General features: G+C 31.6%; 1 protein-coding gene across 2 annotated transcripts; it reads right to left on the bottom strand.

Moving 5' to 3' along the window:
- Positions 1-10,182: 10,182 nt before the first annotated feature.
- Positions 10,183-12,536, bottom strand: LOC124921621 (axial regulator YABBY 1-like). Of its 2 annotated transcripts, none has more exons than XM_047462292.1 (7): positions 12,180-12,536; positions 11,882-12,034; positions 11,475-11,610; positions 10,901-10,949; positions 10,706-10,781; positions 10,492-10,566; positions 10,183-10,397 (listed from the first exon to the last, which is right to left on the bottom strand). In XM_047462292.1, exons 1-7 carry the CDS (start codon positions 12,285-12,287, stop codon positions 10,383-10,385), a joined length of 612 nt encoding a protein of 203 aa, XP_047318248.1. In that variant the 5' UTR covers positions 12,288-12,536; the 3' UTR covers positions 10,183-10,382. The 2 variants fall into 2 exon arrangements, with proteins under 2 accessions (XP_047318248.1, XP_047318249.1); XM_047462293.1 differs by having other exon boundaries at positions 10,183-10,400; positions 12,180-12,535.
- Between the last annotated feature and the right edge of the window lie 6,175 nt (positions 12,537-18,711).

Raw genomic sequence — 18,711 nt, 5'->3', positions numbered from 1 at the left:
GTTCTACATCTAAAACAAAGCAATTTTTCACAAATTGTCTTACTTTGCTACAACATAGATTGCTCATCAAATACCGCATCTTTGCTGATTACAGTTTTCTTTGTAGTTGGATCCCAACTTGTATCCCTTAACACCTTTCATGTAACTTATAAAAATGCATTGTTTGGACTTTGGATTCAGTTTTGATCTTTCATCACCCGATACAAGCACATAAGTTGGACAGCCAAAAATCTTTTAATTATTAAAGTCAACTACATTAAATGTCCACACTTCTTCAGCAACTTTACATCATAAGAATGCCTGTGGTGATCTATTAATGAGGTAATCCTCTATATTCAAAACTTCTGCCCAGAAACCTTCAAGAAGCCCCACAATCAATCTCAAGCACATTGTCTTCTCAGTAATGAATATGTTCATCCTTTCTGCCACACTATTTTGTTGTGGTGTATTATTTACTGTAAAAATTTTCTAAATACCATGCTCCTTAGAAAATTTCTTGGACTACGTATTTGTTTACTTTGTACCATTATTAGACCTCAAATACTTGATTTTTCTACTTGTTTAATTTTATACCTCTGCTTTCCATAGCTTGAATTTGGAAAAAACTTCATATTTATATTTTAAGAAATAAATTCAGACCTTCCTAGAATAATCATCAATAAAAGTCACGTAGTACAAAGCTCCACCCAATGACGATTTTCTTGTAGGACCCCATGTGTCGGAATGTACATAATCAAGAATTTCGTTTGCATCATGCTTACCAGTTGTAAAACTAACTTAGTATGTTTTTCAAGAATACATAATTTTCACAAGTCTAACTTACAACTTTTAACACCTTTTAACATATCTCTTTTATGTAGTTCAATCATTTATGTAGTTCAATCCTAACACGCTCGCTTATATGCCCAAGACGCATATGCCATAATTTGGTGTTATCAGCGTCTAACTTAACATAATGGACTCCATCTACAATTGTACTCCCCAATAATGTGTATATATTCTTTTTGGTTCGCTTTCGTTTCATAACAATCAACGCACCTTTATGAATCTTAATGGTTTCCCGATCCTCATCCGTTTTATGAGAATACCCATTTCATGTAAAATACCTAACGAGATTAAATTCTTCTTCACTTCAGTATATGCCTAACATTATAAAGAGTTCTACCAGTACCATCATACATCTTAATTTTAACTTCACCCATGCCAATAATACTACAACATATATTATCACCTAAGTGAACATAACCAAAATTACCTAACTTGTATGAACTTAACCACTCTTTATTAGGCGTTATGTGATGAGAACATCCCAAATCAAGAATCCATGAATCCTTAAATTGACTATTTATAATAGAAAGTACATCACCATCATTCTTCTCCTAGTCGTATTTTTGGACAACATTGACTAACTTGGAAGATTAAACACCATTAATCGTTTTTGGACAACTTTTCTTTATATGTCCCGGTTCTCTATAATTATAGTAACAAAACACATTTTGCTCAATGACTTGGATCTAGATTTTAATCTTTCAGAATACTCATTTTCTTGCCTTCTTCCACGACCTTGATTTTCCGTAACATATAAGCTGCCGGATTGAGAATTTTCCTCTATATTCTGCTTCCGTTGCTTTTGGGCCAACAATGCTGTAGTAATTTCTTCAAATTTGATAGTTTCTTTTTCATATACCAGAGTAGTCACCAGGTGCTCATAGGAAGACGGTAACGAGCACAAAAATATCATTGCTCTATCTTCATCATTAATATTCATATCAAGCTACGTTAAATTCGTGATTATCTAATTAAAGACATTCACATGCTGAGCCAAATCTAAACCCTCGTGTATCTTCATCCCATATAACCTTTGCTTCATATATAATTTGTTCGTCAATGATCTGGACATAAACTGACCTTCTAACTTTTTCCACATCTCAACTGAAGATTACAAGTTCATCAATGATACATAATTTCATCTGCCAAACAAAGTTGTATGGTCTCCAATGCCCGTTGTAGAAATTCTTCTCAATTTTTGTTATCCCATCATGTTGGCTTTTCAGCACGCAAGGGTTTCAATATTCCTTGTTGCGCCAACAGATCTTTAACTCACGTTTTCTACAGAGCGAAATTACTCGTTCCATTGAACTTTCCAATTTCAAATCTGGTACTATAAGACATCTCAACAAACTACACTACAAATAAAACAAGTTCAAAATCAAAGTTAAACAAAGCATCAAACACTTGTTGAAATCTGAAATCAAATAAGCCTTTTACTTATTTTGACAAACATACTAGTCCTAAATCAAGAAAGTCCTAAGAATTTTTATTTATTTCTCTCTCTTTCCATCAGTTACAACTACTATTTTTCTTTCCTTTATTTAAAAATATATCTTTATATCTCTTTTGTCCTATTCATTGAAAAATTGAAAAATCTTCCTCTTTTCTTAAGATTCTGCTGATCTATTTCCAGTAACAAAGAGAAACCAAAACCTTATTTTCAGCTTTTCACCGACTAACAAATAAGAGGCTTACTTCTTGTTATCGCCGCTGAAATTTGTCTTCGTCTAGTCGAAGCTTCGACTAGTCAAGCAGACTTCACATTTTCTTCTCCACCATCATTGCCAATCTGATCTGAGAATCATAACCCAAACGCATAACCCAACATCTTTCTTTCTAATTAGTTTAGGTTAAATATCAACGACGTTTTGATATCAATCGTTGATTCAAGTAAACACATAAAATAATAACAATAAAGAAAGAGAGAGAAAGAACACAAGATATAACGAGGTTTAGGCAAACTGTCTACGTCCTTGGGAGTGTCGTATATTATTTCACTTTTAGAGTTAAACTCTGGAATGGATTACATGGTATTTATAGAATTGTGTTGGAGAAATCGAATAATAGCACCTGTTTAGCAATTCAGAAATAAACAAGCTACAACAAGGCCTAACAATTCTTTTTCCCTTTTGTGTAATCAAATAGGCAGCCAAAACAATTGAGCATCAAACAATCAAAAACAGAGAGCAGGACACCAAAATTTTACGTGGAAAACCCAAATTAGGTAAAAACCACGGGACACTTCGGCCACTTAAATCATCCACTATATCAAATGGGTATACAATGTAGTTCAATACAAGCCTAGAGGTAATCGAACAAAAGTTATCAATTGACCTCATCCTAACTTGTCATTCACATACATTATCATCATCATTAAAGATGGCTAACCAAATGGAGAAGAAATAAAGGAAATCAGAAGAAGAACCTGCTACTTCAATGGAGGAGAACTGCTTCAATGGAGGAAGAACTGCTGGATGAGAGAGAGAAAAAAAACCAACCCACAAACTGCTGTGTTTTTTTGTTTCCTTAATTAAATATGCCCTAATGGGCTTTATTAATTTGTTAGGCCCAGCTGCCAAATGACCTGACCCAACAAATCTCCCCCGTCAGCACAACTTCGCGGGCTCCAATAAACCCGCTCTCTCCCGACAATCTTCAAACTTGTCCTTAGGCAAGGATTTCGTAAACATATCAACACCATTCTCACTTGTATGAATCTTCTCCAAGTTCAGCTCTTTTGCCTCAAGCACATCACGTATCCAATGATATCTCACGTCGATGTGTTTGGATCTCGAATGAAAAGCTGAATTTTTTGAGAGATGAATGGCACTTTGACTGTCGCAAAACAAAGTAAACTTCTCTTGCTTTTGGCCCAACTCTTGTAGGAACTTCTTCATCCATAACACCTCTTTACATGCCTCAGTAGCTACAATATACTCAGCTTCTGTAGTAGACAAAGCAACACACTTTTGTAACCTTGACTGCCACGAAACAGCACCGCCTGCAAAGGTAACCAAAAAACCTGATACAGATTTTCTTGAATCAACATCACCCGCTATATCAGAATCTGTAAAGCCTTCCAAAATAGGAGTATCACTTCCGAAACATAAACGTGCTTTCGAAGAGCCTCGAAGATATCTGAGAATCCACTTAACAGCCAACCAATGTTCTTCTCCTGGGTTGGAGAGATACCGACTAACAACACCAACTGCGTGTGCTATGTCCGGTCTTGTACATACCATGGCATACATAAGACTACCAACTGCAGAGGCATAAGGTACATTCTTCATTTCATCTTTATCTTTCTCACTTGTAGGACATTGTTTAGAACTTAACTTGAAATGACCTACAAGTGGAACTGAAACCGGTTTTGCATTTTTCATTGCAAACCTCTCAAGTACCTTTTCAATGTACTTCTCATGTGATAGCCAAAGTGTTCTGTTCTTTCTGTCTCTTGTGATTTCCATGCCTAGGATCTGTTTCACTGAACCCAAATCCTTCATCGCAAAAGACTTGTTCAACTCCCTTTTGAGCTTATCAATTTTCGCAATATCTTGCCCAACAATTAGCATATCATCAACATAGAGCAGAAGAATAACATAATCATCAACACCGTATCTCTTGATGAAAACACAATGATCAGAAGTAGTCTTACTATACCCATTTGCTTCCATGAAAGAGTCAAATTTCCTGTACCATTGTCTAGGCGCTTGCTTGAGCCCATACAAGCTTTTCCTCAACCTGCAGACAAGATCTTCTTTACCTTTAACTTTGAAACCCTCAGGTTGTTCCATATAGATCTCTTCCTCCAAGTCACCATGGAGAAATGCAGTCTTCACATCCAGTTGTTCAATTTCCAAATCTTGACTAGCAGCCAATGCTAACACAACTCTGATGGATGACCTCTTCACAACCGGTGAGAAGATCTCTTCAAAATCAATTCCCTTTTTCTGTCCAAAGCCCTTCACAACCAGTCTTGCTTTGTATCGAGGTTGTGAGCTATTCTCTTGATACTTTAACTTGAATACCCACTTGTTCTTCAAAGTCTTCTTTCCTTTCGGAAGTTTCACCAAGTCATAAGTCTCGTTCTCTTGCAAAGAATTTATCTCTTCTTGCATTGCCACCGACCACTTGTTCTTGTTTTCATGAGACAATACTTCTTGATAGGTTTCTGGTTCTCCCCCGTCAGTCAACATCACATACTCATTGGGAGGATACCTACTAGAAGGTTGTCGCTGCCTACTAGATCTTCTAATATACTGATCATCAGGTGGCTCTAGAGAACTATCGTCATCTTGTTTAGCTTCCTCTGTTGGCTCAGCATCAACTAAAGGAGTCTCATCAATCTCAACTTGGGCATTCTCCACATCATTGGGCTGTGATTGTGGTGTACGAATCCTACCATTGTCAGGCAATTCATTCTCTGTAGACTTCGGCTTTTCCTTTTTCTCAAAGTCTTCAATGGTCTGATCTTCAAAGAATACAACATCTCTGCTTCTAATGAGTTTCTTGTTAACCGGATCCCAACATCGGTATCCAAATTCTCCGTGGCCATACCCAATAAAGATACACTGTCTCGTCTTGCTATCAAGCTTAGCTCTCTCATCTCGAGGAACATGAACAAACACTTTACAACCAAAAACTCTCAAGTGATCATAAGAGACGTCTTTACCTCTCCAAACTCTTTCTGGAATGTCGCCATCTAAAGGAGTTGAGGGTGAAAGGTTTATCAGATCAACCGCTGTCTTCACTGCCTCTCCCCAAAAGGATTTTGGCAACTTAGCATGAGACAACATACACAAAATTCTCTCATTGATAGACCTTTTTATCCTCTCTGCAACTCCATTCTGTTGAGGTGTTTTTGGCACAGTCTTCAAAAGCTTGATCCCATGACTTTTACAGTATTCTACAAATGGTCCTCTGTATTCGCCACCATTGTCCGAACGAACACATTTCAACTTCTTCCCAGTTTCTCTCTCCACTTCAGCATGAAACAACTTGAAGTAATCCAATGCTTGATCCTTAGTCTTCAAGCAATATGCCCACACCTTCCTTGAGCAATCATCGATAAAAGTGATGTAATAATGAGCATCACCTAAAGTCAAGGAATCCATAGAACATATGTCTGTGTGAACCATATCTAGGATATTGGGCTTCCTAGATGGAGAGAAACTTTTGAAGGAAATTCTATGTTGCTTACCAACTAAGCAATTTGTGCATGTCTTCAAATCTGTGGACTTTAAGCCCTGAAGATCGATTGTCTTGGAGAGAACTTGCATGTCATTCTGACTTAAGTGACCAAGTCTCTTATGCCAAAGTTGTGCTGAACAATCATTAACTGCATTTGCTTCTCTCCCGTAAAACTTAGTCTCTGTCACATAAAGAGAACCGATCTTCTTTCCTTTAGCTATCACCAAAGATCCCTTAGTGAGTTTCCATTTTCCTTCACCAAAGTAACTATCATAGCCCTCATCATCAAGAATAGCAGTAGAGATCAAATTCATCCGAATATCAGGAACATGTCGAACATTCTTCAAAAGTAGCTTGCACGAAGTGTTAGTATCCAAACAGACATCTCCTTTTCCAACAATCTTACACGTAACATGGTTTCCCAACGTCACTGAACCAAACTGTCCACTAGTGTAAGAAGCAAATATATCACAACGATTGGTGACATGATAAGAAGCACCTGAGTCTACCACCCATTGTGTATCTTGAGAAACAAGGTTGATACTATCATTGTCGTAAACAATATCGATGTCGTTACCACCCACATCTGCAACCTTACTACTTCCATCTTGCTTATTCTCCTTTTGTTCCCGCTTCAAAGATCTGCACTGATACTTCTTGTGTCCTGTCTTGCCACAATGATAACATGTAATCTCTTTTCTCGAGCTAGATGTTCCCCGTGACCTGTCTGAACTGCCACTGCGATTCTTTGGAGTTTTACTTTTACTTCTACCCCTTTTCTCAGTCACGAACACCTGACTTGGAGTCGAGAAGCCCTGTTCTTTTCTTCTAGCCTTTTCATTCAGCACGCTCTCTTTCATCATTTTCAAAGTGAGCTTACCTTGTGGAACAAAATTGGTAATTGAAACCACAAGTGTTTCCCAACTATCAGGCAGAGAATTAATCAAACACATAGCATGAAGCTCATCATCAAATTTCATTCCTATCGCAGCCAACTCATTTAGAATCCCCTGAAAAGCATTTAGATGTTCAGACATAGAAGACCCATCTTGATATTTCAACGAGCAAAGCTTCCTAAATAGAAATGCTCTGTTTTGAGTGTTGTTCTTCTCATACAGTTCACTCAAAATAGTCCACACCTTATAAGCATTAACTTCAGTAGCCACATGTTGATACACACTATTGTCAACCCATTGCCTGATTTTACCAACTGCCTTTCTGTTCAGTTTCTTCCAATCTCCATCTGTCATAGCCTCTGGTTTGCCTTTATCACCCAAAATAGTGTCTTCATAATCATAATTACACAATAAGTCCTCCATCCGTGACTTCCAGATTGTGTAATTGGTAGCTGTGAGTTTGATCATCGTTCCATTACTGCTCAACGATTCTTCCATTTGAATTATACAAGAATCACCACCAAACGAACTCAGCTCTGATACCACTTGTTGTAGAAATCGAATAATAGCACCTGTTTAGCAATTCAGAAATAAACAAGCTACAACAAGGCCTAACAATTCTTTTTCCCTTTTGTGTAATCAAATAGGCAGCCAAAACAATTGAGCATCAAACAATCAAAAACAGAGAGCAGGACACTAAAATTTTACGTGGAAAACCCAAATTAGGTAAAAACCACGGGACACTTCGGTCACTTAAATCATCCACTATATCAAATGGGTATACAATGTAGTTCAATACAAGCCTAAAGGTAATCTAACAAAAGTTATCAATTGACCTCATCCTAACTTGTCATTCACATACATTATCATCATCATTAAAGATGGCTAACCAAATGGAGAAGAAATAAAGGAAATCAGAAGAAGAACCTGCTGCTTCAATGGAGGAGAACTGCTTCAATGGAGGAAGAACTGCTGGATGAGAGAGAGAAAAAAAACCAACCCACAAACTGCTGTGTTTTTTTGTTTCCTTAATTAAATATGCCCTAATGGGCTTTATTAATTTGTTAGGCCCAGCTGCCAAATGAGCTGACCCAACAAATGGTAATTAGGTCATAGACGAAACAACTCTAGCCTCAGTTCATTAAGTCAAAACTTTATTAACATGTGTATATATAAACCACATGCGCAATACATATACAAAAATGTTTGTTCGAGTCATTCGATTTGGAGGAGGTACCAATAAAGTTTTTTTTAAAAAGATCTTTAATAGTGAAGAAGAAGTTCTACAAAATTTGAAGTAAAATAGGTTGGTTTATTACCAGAACATGGTATATCTAAGACATTCTATAATTTATTTTTGTGGGAAATAATGAGAGATTAATAATGAGAAAGTGATGCATGAAAGAAGTTATGTTACGAGTTAAAACTTTATAAATTATATTTTAAATTTGTGTGATATTATTATCTCACTTTATTGATTGTGTTTGTCTAAAAAGAACAATATATAATTTTACTTTCATTTATTAAAATATTTTTAATAAATTAAATAACTAGTTTACATATAAAAAAACTTTTTAACCCAACCCAACAACTAAAACATGAAAATTGTATAATATTTTTATTGGAAATCTTATAAATATATTTTTAACTGTTCTGGGTTGATTGCAATACAAAAATTATGTAATAAAATTAATGTTTTGAATGTATGTAAATGATACATGTTAATAGGTAAAATATTTAGTCATGACTGTAAAAAAATTCACTATCTAGAAAATAAGAATAATGAATTCATATTTATGGTAGATTATTAAAATATTATATATATATATATATATATATATATATATATATATATATATATATATATATATATATATATATATATATATATATATATATATATATATATGATTGTTTGTCATTAATTTATTTGAAATACACTATAAAATTATTTAATTCCTGAAGTCGAATTAATCATTTTTATTTTAATATTGATTATTATTTTACTTGTATAATAATAATAATATAAAATAATACTTTTTTAAACTTAAGTTTAGTTATTTTGTAAATTATTCTTAGGATCTATTTTATTTATTGCCTGACATTTTGGGCTGCTGAGTACTTCAAGAATTAATGGGCTGAAAACTAAGACTGAACAATTAGTTCTCATTTATTTGGGCTTAATTTAGATACTTGACCCACGACTTTATTATGTGTGTCCAATATTTGCAGATGATTTCTCATTTATTGTATTGTGACAAAATATCAAACATTGCAACCTAGGCTTAACAAATAATCCATTATTGACATAAAGAGTGCAGCAAGAGCATTGAAATGACTATCCATAATTTTTTTTTTAATAAATTACTTAGTAGAACTGATATGACTTTAGATGGTCCGATACCGAAAAAAAGAGATCCTCGTAAAAGATCCTATTTGAAAAGCACTCATCTATTGAAGCTTGTTGAATCATTTCCGAACAAACAAACGTATTCAGCTTCAATACAAAAACATAAAAAGAATTCATTAATAGTAGTATGGAAACAACTTTCTTCAATGAATATGTATGTGTATCAACAAAATAAATATTACTAAAACTAGGCTTAAACCAATTCAAAATAACTTACACAAACGTTTTTAATGGACAAAATATATGTATCATAAGGTCTAGGAATAGATTTAAACAAACCAACAAGTCGTGTGTAACATAAAACAAATCAACCTAAATTAGCTAGAAGCCATTGAAAAATCTTATCGCATAACCATCTAACGATATGACCAATCAATACACAGAAGAATTTGATATTTGATGCCTACCGCTGGCTAGAACTAACATATTATTGGAATAAAAATTCTATGAAGAGAATCATAAGACAAAGATCTAGAGATCATGACCTATGAACAAAAACACACAATTTGATGAATAAGGGAACTAATTGAAGAAATTCCGGTGTCATGAACAATTGATCAACATTGGTTATAAAAAAGAAGGGAATATGATAATCTTTTAAGGATGTAATCAAACCCTATTTCAAGTCTAATTTGATGATTTATCTAAATCATTGTGAGCTCATATCTATGACATATTTTAGTTTTTTCACGAGTTTTTGAATGAATACTTTGGTCACCTAACAAAATCATTCTTTCATTGATTGACCTAATAAAAAAACGCAAATATTTCATTTTAAAGGGAAAAATATGAGATGGATTTTAATATGGTAGTAATAACTTGTAATTGATTGCATGCATGCAAAGATAAAGAAAGTAAACAAGGAAAAAGCTTCATCTAACTACATAAAAAAGGTACAAAAGTTCTCATATCATTCATCAACATAAGAAGATTAAACAACAAGAACACCAACAATAATATTAAAAACTAGGGTTTTTTAACTTCACTAGTAAGAAGAAGAGACACCAACATTGGCAAGATAGAAGCTAGAACCCATCTTTCATATTAGAACATCTTCACCAATCACCATCCTAACACACAAACACACATAAACTACATTAATCTTTTTTCCTATTTAACAAATAAATAAATAAATTCAAGATCCCTAGGGTTTAAATAAAGTACCTGGCGCATGTTAGCTTTCTTCACGGGTTGATGATCAGGCAAAAGTCCAAAGTGAATGTGTGGAAAGTGGGCCCACTAGCAAGAGATAAAAAAAACAAATTGAACCGACCCAAACAAAACAAAACCAAATCAATTCTCAAACCCTAAAAGTTCATACTCTTTTTCATAAACATTCATAATGAAAAATTTTTTGTTGCATTTAATGAAAACATACGTTTTTGGCAGCAGCACTGAAGGCTTCTCTGTGACTGATCTCGGGATTTCCAGCCTTAATGCGTTGAATCTCGTCCCTATATATATAACAATATATATATAAATTCCATTAGGGTTTGTGATAAATTAATTATTAAGTGATTTAATTAATTACTAGGTTAAAAATGGCTTAATTAATATTAATTATAATACTTACTTGATGAAACGGTTGTAGGCAGATGGGACTCTCTGTCTCTTCTCCGGTGCTGGACAGACATAGACAGACAAATCAATGGACACCACATTAAAATCATTTTTGCTAATATTTTGTTATTTTGTTATTTTTTATTTTTAATATTTATATATTTTTTTTAAGAGTACCACACTTCTGTCCTCTATTAACCCATCCCCACATTATCATCATCACCTGATCATTATCTCTATCATCATCTATCCATCCAAGAAGCATCTCTTGTTTTCCGGGGGACTCAAAAACAATTTATCATTTTCAATCCAACCAAGCCTATATTATATATATATTAAAAAAAACATCACTAGGGTTTCTTTTCTAATCACACGTTCTTCTCACCGGCACAAATGGATTGAGAAAATACCTAATCAAACGAGTGTTTTTTTAGGGTTTCAATGACCTTTAGAGACACTGTATGAAAGTAAACTCTTTGAGATACTCTAGTTAGGTTATAGAAACACTATTTTTTTTTTATGTCTCATAAAGAACAACGTTATATTTCTTAAAAATAAAATAAGATAGAGATTTTGAATAGTCTCACGTCGATTGGCAACAGGAAGAGGCTTAGGAAGAAGCTCATCCATTCCTCCTCTGGCCGGCATTTGAGGCTGATGATTGTTAAGGTTAGGCACTTGTGGGTTCACCATCATGTTTGGCGTCACACTTCGAATCTCCTCCTAATTGTTCATTAAGGAATAGGAAAAACAAACAAACCCTTATCAATGAAACCAAAGAACTTGAACTAGCTAGATCATAACAACAAAATGAGAACCATGAAGAAAAAAACCCTAAAAAGATAAAAAAAACTATTTCATTAATAAGTACTCACGAAGGCACAAAAACACACTCCCGAAATCAAAGAGAACCAAGAAAATCAACAAAAAGAACATCGAAAACAACACAAAGCTCAAGAAATTCACCCAAAAGACAAAGAAAACCCAAAATTACCAAAATGTTTTGAGGAGTCAAGTAGGAATGGCCGAGATGAAGTTGATTGGCAGCCGGAAGAAGAAGACCACGCATGTTGACAGACAACAGATTGGTGCAGTGCCCACATCGAACCGTAACCGTCTTGAACAAGCTTGAACATGGAACACTAACCTGCACTCCATCCAAAAAAATAAAAAAACAAATTAAAGCAATGAAATTGGAAAGAAGAAGAAAAAGGTTAAGGCTTTCTCGAGTCCGACATGCTGGTGCCAAGCAAGAAAAACAAGAATAAGAGAGAGAGAAAAAGAAAAATAACCGCTAAGACAGTATCGCAAAAGTTGCAATGGACGTAACAGAGCTGCTCGGAAGAAGGAGAGAGGTGGTGAAAGTGGTCCGGTGAAAAGGCAGCGGATGAAGAAGACATGATGATGACAATGTTTTTTTTTTCTTTATTTCTTTTTTCTTTGATTCCTCCGATGATAATGATTCTCCTATTGATTTGATTGATTGACTGCTAGGATTGATGTGTTACCTCACCACTGGATTCACTGATTAAAAAAACTAGCCTCTTAGATCTGATCGATCTTGCTCTACATATATATATATATATATATGTTGAGCTATATCTCAATTCTCAAATTAAGAAAGAAAGAAATAATAAGAGAGAGAGGGAGAGACTAAAGAATGACTTGTGGAGCTACCTACTTATACATCTGAAGATTGGAAGACCTAATAAAGAAGGTTTTTCTTCTACAAAAAAATATTTTAGTTTTTAACAAAATCATTTACATCTTTCTCTCAAATTAGTTATATATATTTTTGTAATTCCTCTCTCAAATTGGATTAAATATGATTTTCATTATTTTTTAAAAATTTGAATCATCCTTTTGTTTGTTGATCTCTAAAGAATCCACTAATTGAGCTGTCATTATTCTTATTTCACTTTTTTTTAAGCAAATAAAAACCCTAATCAAATTAGTTCAATAAAGTAAAACATCAACAGCATAAAAAAAACAGAATAAGAATAAACTCAAAGCACAAAAGTATCAAGGTCAATACAAATCTTGATGCCCTTCTCTACTTCGGTTCAGCTAAGTACTGTTCACTTGAGCATGCAAACAAAACTTATGAAATCAGAAATTTATTTGACCTATTTACCTTATGTTTGTTTGATTGTTTTGATGATTTTCGGTGATTACATGAACTTTATGTTACATTTTTTTAACAAAAAAAAGAAGAATTAAGATAAAAGGTAAATATATTAAGTAAGTAAGTAAGCATGTTTGATAAAGCCAAATTGAAGATAGTTTGGTCCATAAAAAGAGATAAGTACATGGGATCTAACAATTCGGGAAGAAGCCTCATGAAGCTGTAGCCTGTGGGTGGGAAATGGGAATTAAATAATAATAAAATAAATAATAATAATAATAATAATAAATATATGGTGACCTTCCCAATGGGTTAGAGAGAGAGAGAGGGCAGAAGCGGCAGAGGTGGGGGAGAGGAGTGAGAAAGGGACGTGTGCATGGGAGTGATTAGCATTGGCTCATTCAGCTGTTGTTTTCAATCTTAAAGAACCCCCTTCTTTTTACCAATAAATAAAATAAAATAATAATAAACCCCTTCCTTAGGGCTAGCTCTGGTGACCTAGTGTACGTAGGACGCTCGCTCGCTGTAAATTAATATATACTGATCAAAAAACCTCGGTAAAATTCTAAGAGCCCTAATTGGTGCCCACCTGTTTTCTGTCATCCTCTCACTTAAAACCCTAATTTTATAAATTGCCCTAATTGGGGCGGACTATCTCATGTGCACCTCATAAGGTCCATCTTAATTACAGCCATGGAAGACTAATTAATTAACCAGCTTTATTATATAATTAAGAGATTTATGTTAAAAGACAATTATAGTCAAAATACTTCCAATATAAATATTTTTGGAAATGTTTTGTACTAACTATGAATACATAGTGTTGTTCTTCTAATCAAACAAGCCCTAGAGATATTATGATCGAATATTAATTACTTTTTTGTTTGGTTGAAGTTAATAAATATCTATCCTCAAACACTTTAAGTTGAATTATAATTATAATTGTGTGTTCCCGGTGGTGTCGTAATGTTTTTTTAAATATGCAATCATAATCATATATAGTATTCTCAATTTCAATGGAGATATAAATGTTCCTGGTAGTTGTAAATCTTTCATTGTTTATTTTTTACCGTCAAAATGTGATATAATATTGCTTTTTGTATTATTGTGAAATCCAAATTCAATTTCATTTATGTGGCAACATAAATAACTATTCATATGCAAATCTTTAGCTTCCGTCTACATTGTAGTTTTATAATTAATAATGAATTATAGAATGATCAATTATTGCAATATTCTAGCTTATGATTCCTTTCAATAAAAGTTATTTTGGTTTAATTTAAGACTAGTCAGAACTTATTTGTTACTATTGGTTATACATATTTTCTTGTCACTCATATGGTAACTAGTTATGTTAGCATGATTATTGATTAGTCAACTCTTAAATCACACCCAAGACAAAGTCAATACTTTTTTACCTTCCAAAAATGCTCACTTTTTCTTTCTATATACTATTGTGAACTATCAATTACTCAACATAGAAAATACTATCAACATTGATTTACGATTAAATTTCGGTAAGAAATCTTATAGTATTTATTATATCTCCTTAATATGACTTATTTATTAGTTAATTTAAGTATCTACAAATGCTTCACAAACACCCAACCAAAATCACCGTCGAGTCATTGACTTAGATAAATATTCAATATTAAGAAGTCTCTTACTGAACACTAGCTAGATCTGATCATCTTAGAATTTGATCATTTGAAAGGAACACAAATATTGTTGTATCTTTCTGGGCGAATAAACTCGGATATCATTTGTGACCGGGTCAAATTTAGGGACAAGGAATATCTAGTTGTTTTTAACGTGTATTTTGATGTTTTTGATCTAGTTTGTCCAAAAGACGTCTTTATGACATGTCATTATTTATTGTAATGAGATCAACTATCCAAACTTTTATCTACCCGAAAGTGACAAATCATTCATTTTTCAATAATTATATCAATAAAATTATCAATCAATATATTAAATTTTAATTATTCCGTAAATCATTTTAAAATGCTGAACTTGTTTGACATGGTGTTATTTGAATTTTTTTCCCAAATAAAATCTTATTCAATAGTCAGTTATCTCATCCACTCAAATTATTCATATTTTAAAAAGACGAAGTTAAATATATTTTTTTTCAGCCATTCAGATGGTGTCTCTTTCACATCTCTAATTTAAATTCACTTTCTCTATCATTTCTTATATATAATAGATAATCATTTTTTTTTACTAACAATGTTTAAAATTTATAATCTTTCTTCCTTCTACGTAACAAACTATGATAACTACCTCTAAATACTATAAACATTTTGATTGTTTTATATCAAACCATATATTATTTACATAAAACGTGTTTAATTAAATATATAATCCATAAAACAAAGGCTATGATGAAACTAGGCAGATTATTCTATACTTCATTTTGCATAGTCTTTTGTATGACTAATGTTTTTGTTTAAATTTATAAAAGAAAATTGAACTTATAAATGGTTTTGAGTTATTTAAAATAATTGTATTTGGTGTGAAGTTAAAAAGATTTATTTTATTTTGGGAACAATTTTAATATTTTATATATAAAATGATAATATAATAAGAAAAAGAATATGAATATTTAAAAATAAAGTAAAAAATGCTTATTTTAGTTTGAAGATTTGACCCTTCAATGGGCTCTTTCTCTCCTTCTTCCCAATACCATTCTTACATAGGTGCATAGCTGTCAGCATTCCTCCTAATAAGACAGAAGCTTTTAAATGATGATACATATAGATTGGATAAACAAGGTATTGTTTGTTCGGTTGGGATTTAAAAACAAATCCAAAATAATCAAATATATATTGAGTAACAACAATTTGGAAAAGTTATACCTTATAGAAACTATATAACATGTTAGGTATATATATCAATAGTTATTTTTATACATTTCATAATTGTACAACTTTAAGGGTTTCGTTTGATGTAGTGGTTTTAAAATTTTTCAGGATTTTATCTTAAAACCTAATCATCGTTTCATTCATCATTTCAACAATTTAATCATTTATTTAATATATTTAAATACAAAAATTATCATTTACTTAATTATAAAAAATTAATTTATCTTTAAAAAATAAAAGTTATTTTATATTTTAACCATAAAAACTGGGATTTTAGAAAATTTAATCATACATAGTTTTTAGGGGGGAAATCAGGAAAAACCTTACTAATTAACCACTGCATCAAAAACGAGCCATAAGAGTTTGGTTGATTTGGTATGAAAATTTTATTGAGTTATTTGAAGAATTGTTTTTTTTTATGAAATGGTAAGTTGTTTTAGTTTTTAATATTTAATTATTATATCTTTTCTATTTAAAATATAAATATTGATTGATTAATGGTATTAAATGTTAAAAAAAAGATGATAGGTGAGTTTTAATAGAAAAATTCTATAAAACCAACACCAAATTAGCTCTGAGTTATCCTTCTTCTAGTTTAGCAACTACAAGAGCCGGATATCTCCAGCCTTCTTGAGGTCTTAACCCGATTTGCCGCCTGATTAAATGATTAAATGTTTTTGCGGACAATTTATTTAACCCGCGAGGATTAGTTATACTCCAACAAAAGAGAAATAAAACCCAACGTTTCTTAGTGAAAAAATGCTCTATATGTTAACTAATTATAAACTTAATAAAAACTAACCCTTTGCAATGACCTTTTTCTTTTCTTTTTTACATTAAGAGCTTGTTTGATGTTATCATGTTGGTTTTGAAGGATTTTATTAAAAAAATATTCGTTTGATAATAAAAGCAAGTTATTTGGGTTTTTATTTGTTTGAATTGCTATAGTATATTTTTCTATATAAATTTTATAAAATTAAGTAATAAGATTAATTTTGTATTTTGGTACGAGTAAATTGGTACTTGAAGATAATATGATTAGATGATTGGATTTTAGATACAAATTCTTAGAGTGGTTTGATTTTACCTTTTAATTTTTTTCTAAAATCTTTTAAAGTTTTTTAAAAACACTCACTATATATGATTAATATTATTGTAATTATAAAACCATTTAATTTGTCCACTAAAATACTATTTTTTTTTATGAAGTTGTAAGTAATAATAAATAATTTAGGTTTAGGGTTTCTTTTAAGATGTAAGAAAAGATGGCTGTCACTTCTGTAAGTTGTTTGAGAACTATCACATCCTAAACCCAACTCCCATGTCTGGACTGAAGGATTTTCTTTATCCCAAGTTTGCCCTTAAAAGTAACCCTTTTTCTTTACAATCTTTTTTCCTTTTTATTTACAAATAAAGTAAACCTATAAAAAAAGTTATTTATGTCTCTGAAAGAATATTACACACTTTTCTTTTTTAGATGTGGTTAGGGAGATCAGACAATTTGCTAGCTGCACCTCGATCCAATATTATATTATAATATTCACCCTAAATTTTTTAACAGACTTTAATTCAATTTTTGTTTATGTTAGTTGATCAATTAAAGTTTTTGATATTTCTTGTTCAAGTAATTGCAACAATCATCTCAAAAGGAAGTTACATTTTATATTTTGGATTCTTTCTATGTAGGGGTGAACATAATTAAATCTTGAACACATATTTTCACTTTAATTAATTTCAAGAACATTGATTTTATGTTCTAGTTATCATCATAATTTGTAACTTTGTTGTGAGTTTCAATTTTTGTGGGTTTTCATTACAATTGATTTTTTTTTTTGAAAAGTAACTCTTATTGAGATAGCTTAAATTGGAAGAGTATTTTCTATGTTACAAAATGTTTCAAAATTTAGTTTTTCTTAAAATGAGTGCGATTAATCCCACATACACATAGCCCACAAAGAGAGGTAGGGAATATCTATATATATTTTTTTGGAATGTCTCTATCTATATCTTTTTCCGATATGCTAGAACAAAATGTTTCAAATTTGATTATCAATAAAAACTTTTTAAGCTGAATAAAAATAATGTCATAGAAAAATCCCTAGTTAGTTCAAAGAGCTCGTTTGATTTGGAGTCTTTTAGTTTTTGTAAGAACTATCTCTCTATTACATTAATATCATTATTAAGTTCTATCTATCATATCACTAAAATATAAAAATACTTTTATTTTATTTAAATTTTAAATATAAAATAATAATTTAGTCATTTATCTTAAATAATCACAAATAACCTATTTCTTTATCAAACAAAAATTTTCAGACAATATTCATAATTTTTTTAAAAACCTATGATTAAACTAGCCCCAAGAATAAACTGACATAAAAATAAAACATTAATTGGAGGTTGTTTGATCATGATTTTTTTTTTTGAATTTTTACCACGAACTTGTATATCACATTTTATTTATTTCATAAAATTTGAATTCAATATAATTTAATAAAAAACAATAAACCGTACAACTGAAAAGTAGCATTTGGATGTAAAACTTTGATGTGTCAACATTTATTTTAATACTTTTTTCTCATTTATTTATTTTAAAATATAAAACTTTTTATTAATCATCCTTTACAAAATGTTCATTTGTTAAAAAAAATTACATATTGTGATTGTTTTCATAAAGAGTGATTTTATTCTTATTTTCCTTTTTTCTAATCTCATTCTCTAGCTAAAATATAACCCTTTTTTTTGTTTGTATAGGTGAATTAAAATATTTTGGGATCATCAACTATAATCTAGATTTACTGTGGTGAAACTAAATGTAATAGTAATTCTCCTATA

This window comes from Impatiens glandulifera, chromosome 1 (genome assembly GCF_907164915.1).
Source record: "Impatiens glandulifera chromosome 1, dImpGla2.1, whole genome shotgun sequence".
In the NCBI taxonomy this organism is placed as follows: domain Eukaryota; kingdom Viridiplantae; phylum Streptophyta; class Magnoliopsida; order Ericales; family Balsaminaceae; genus Impatiens; species Impatiens glandulifera.
The sequence above is the reverse complement of the archived record's forward strand: the minus strand, read 5'-3'. Positions and strand labels throughout refer to the sequence as shown.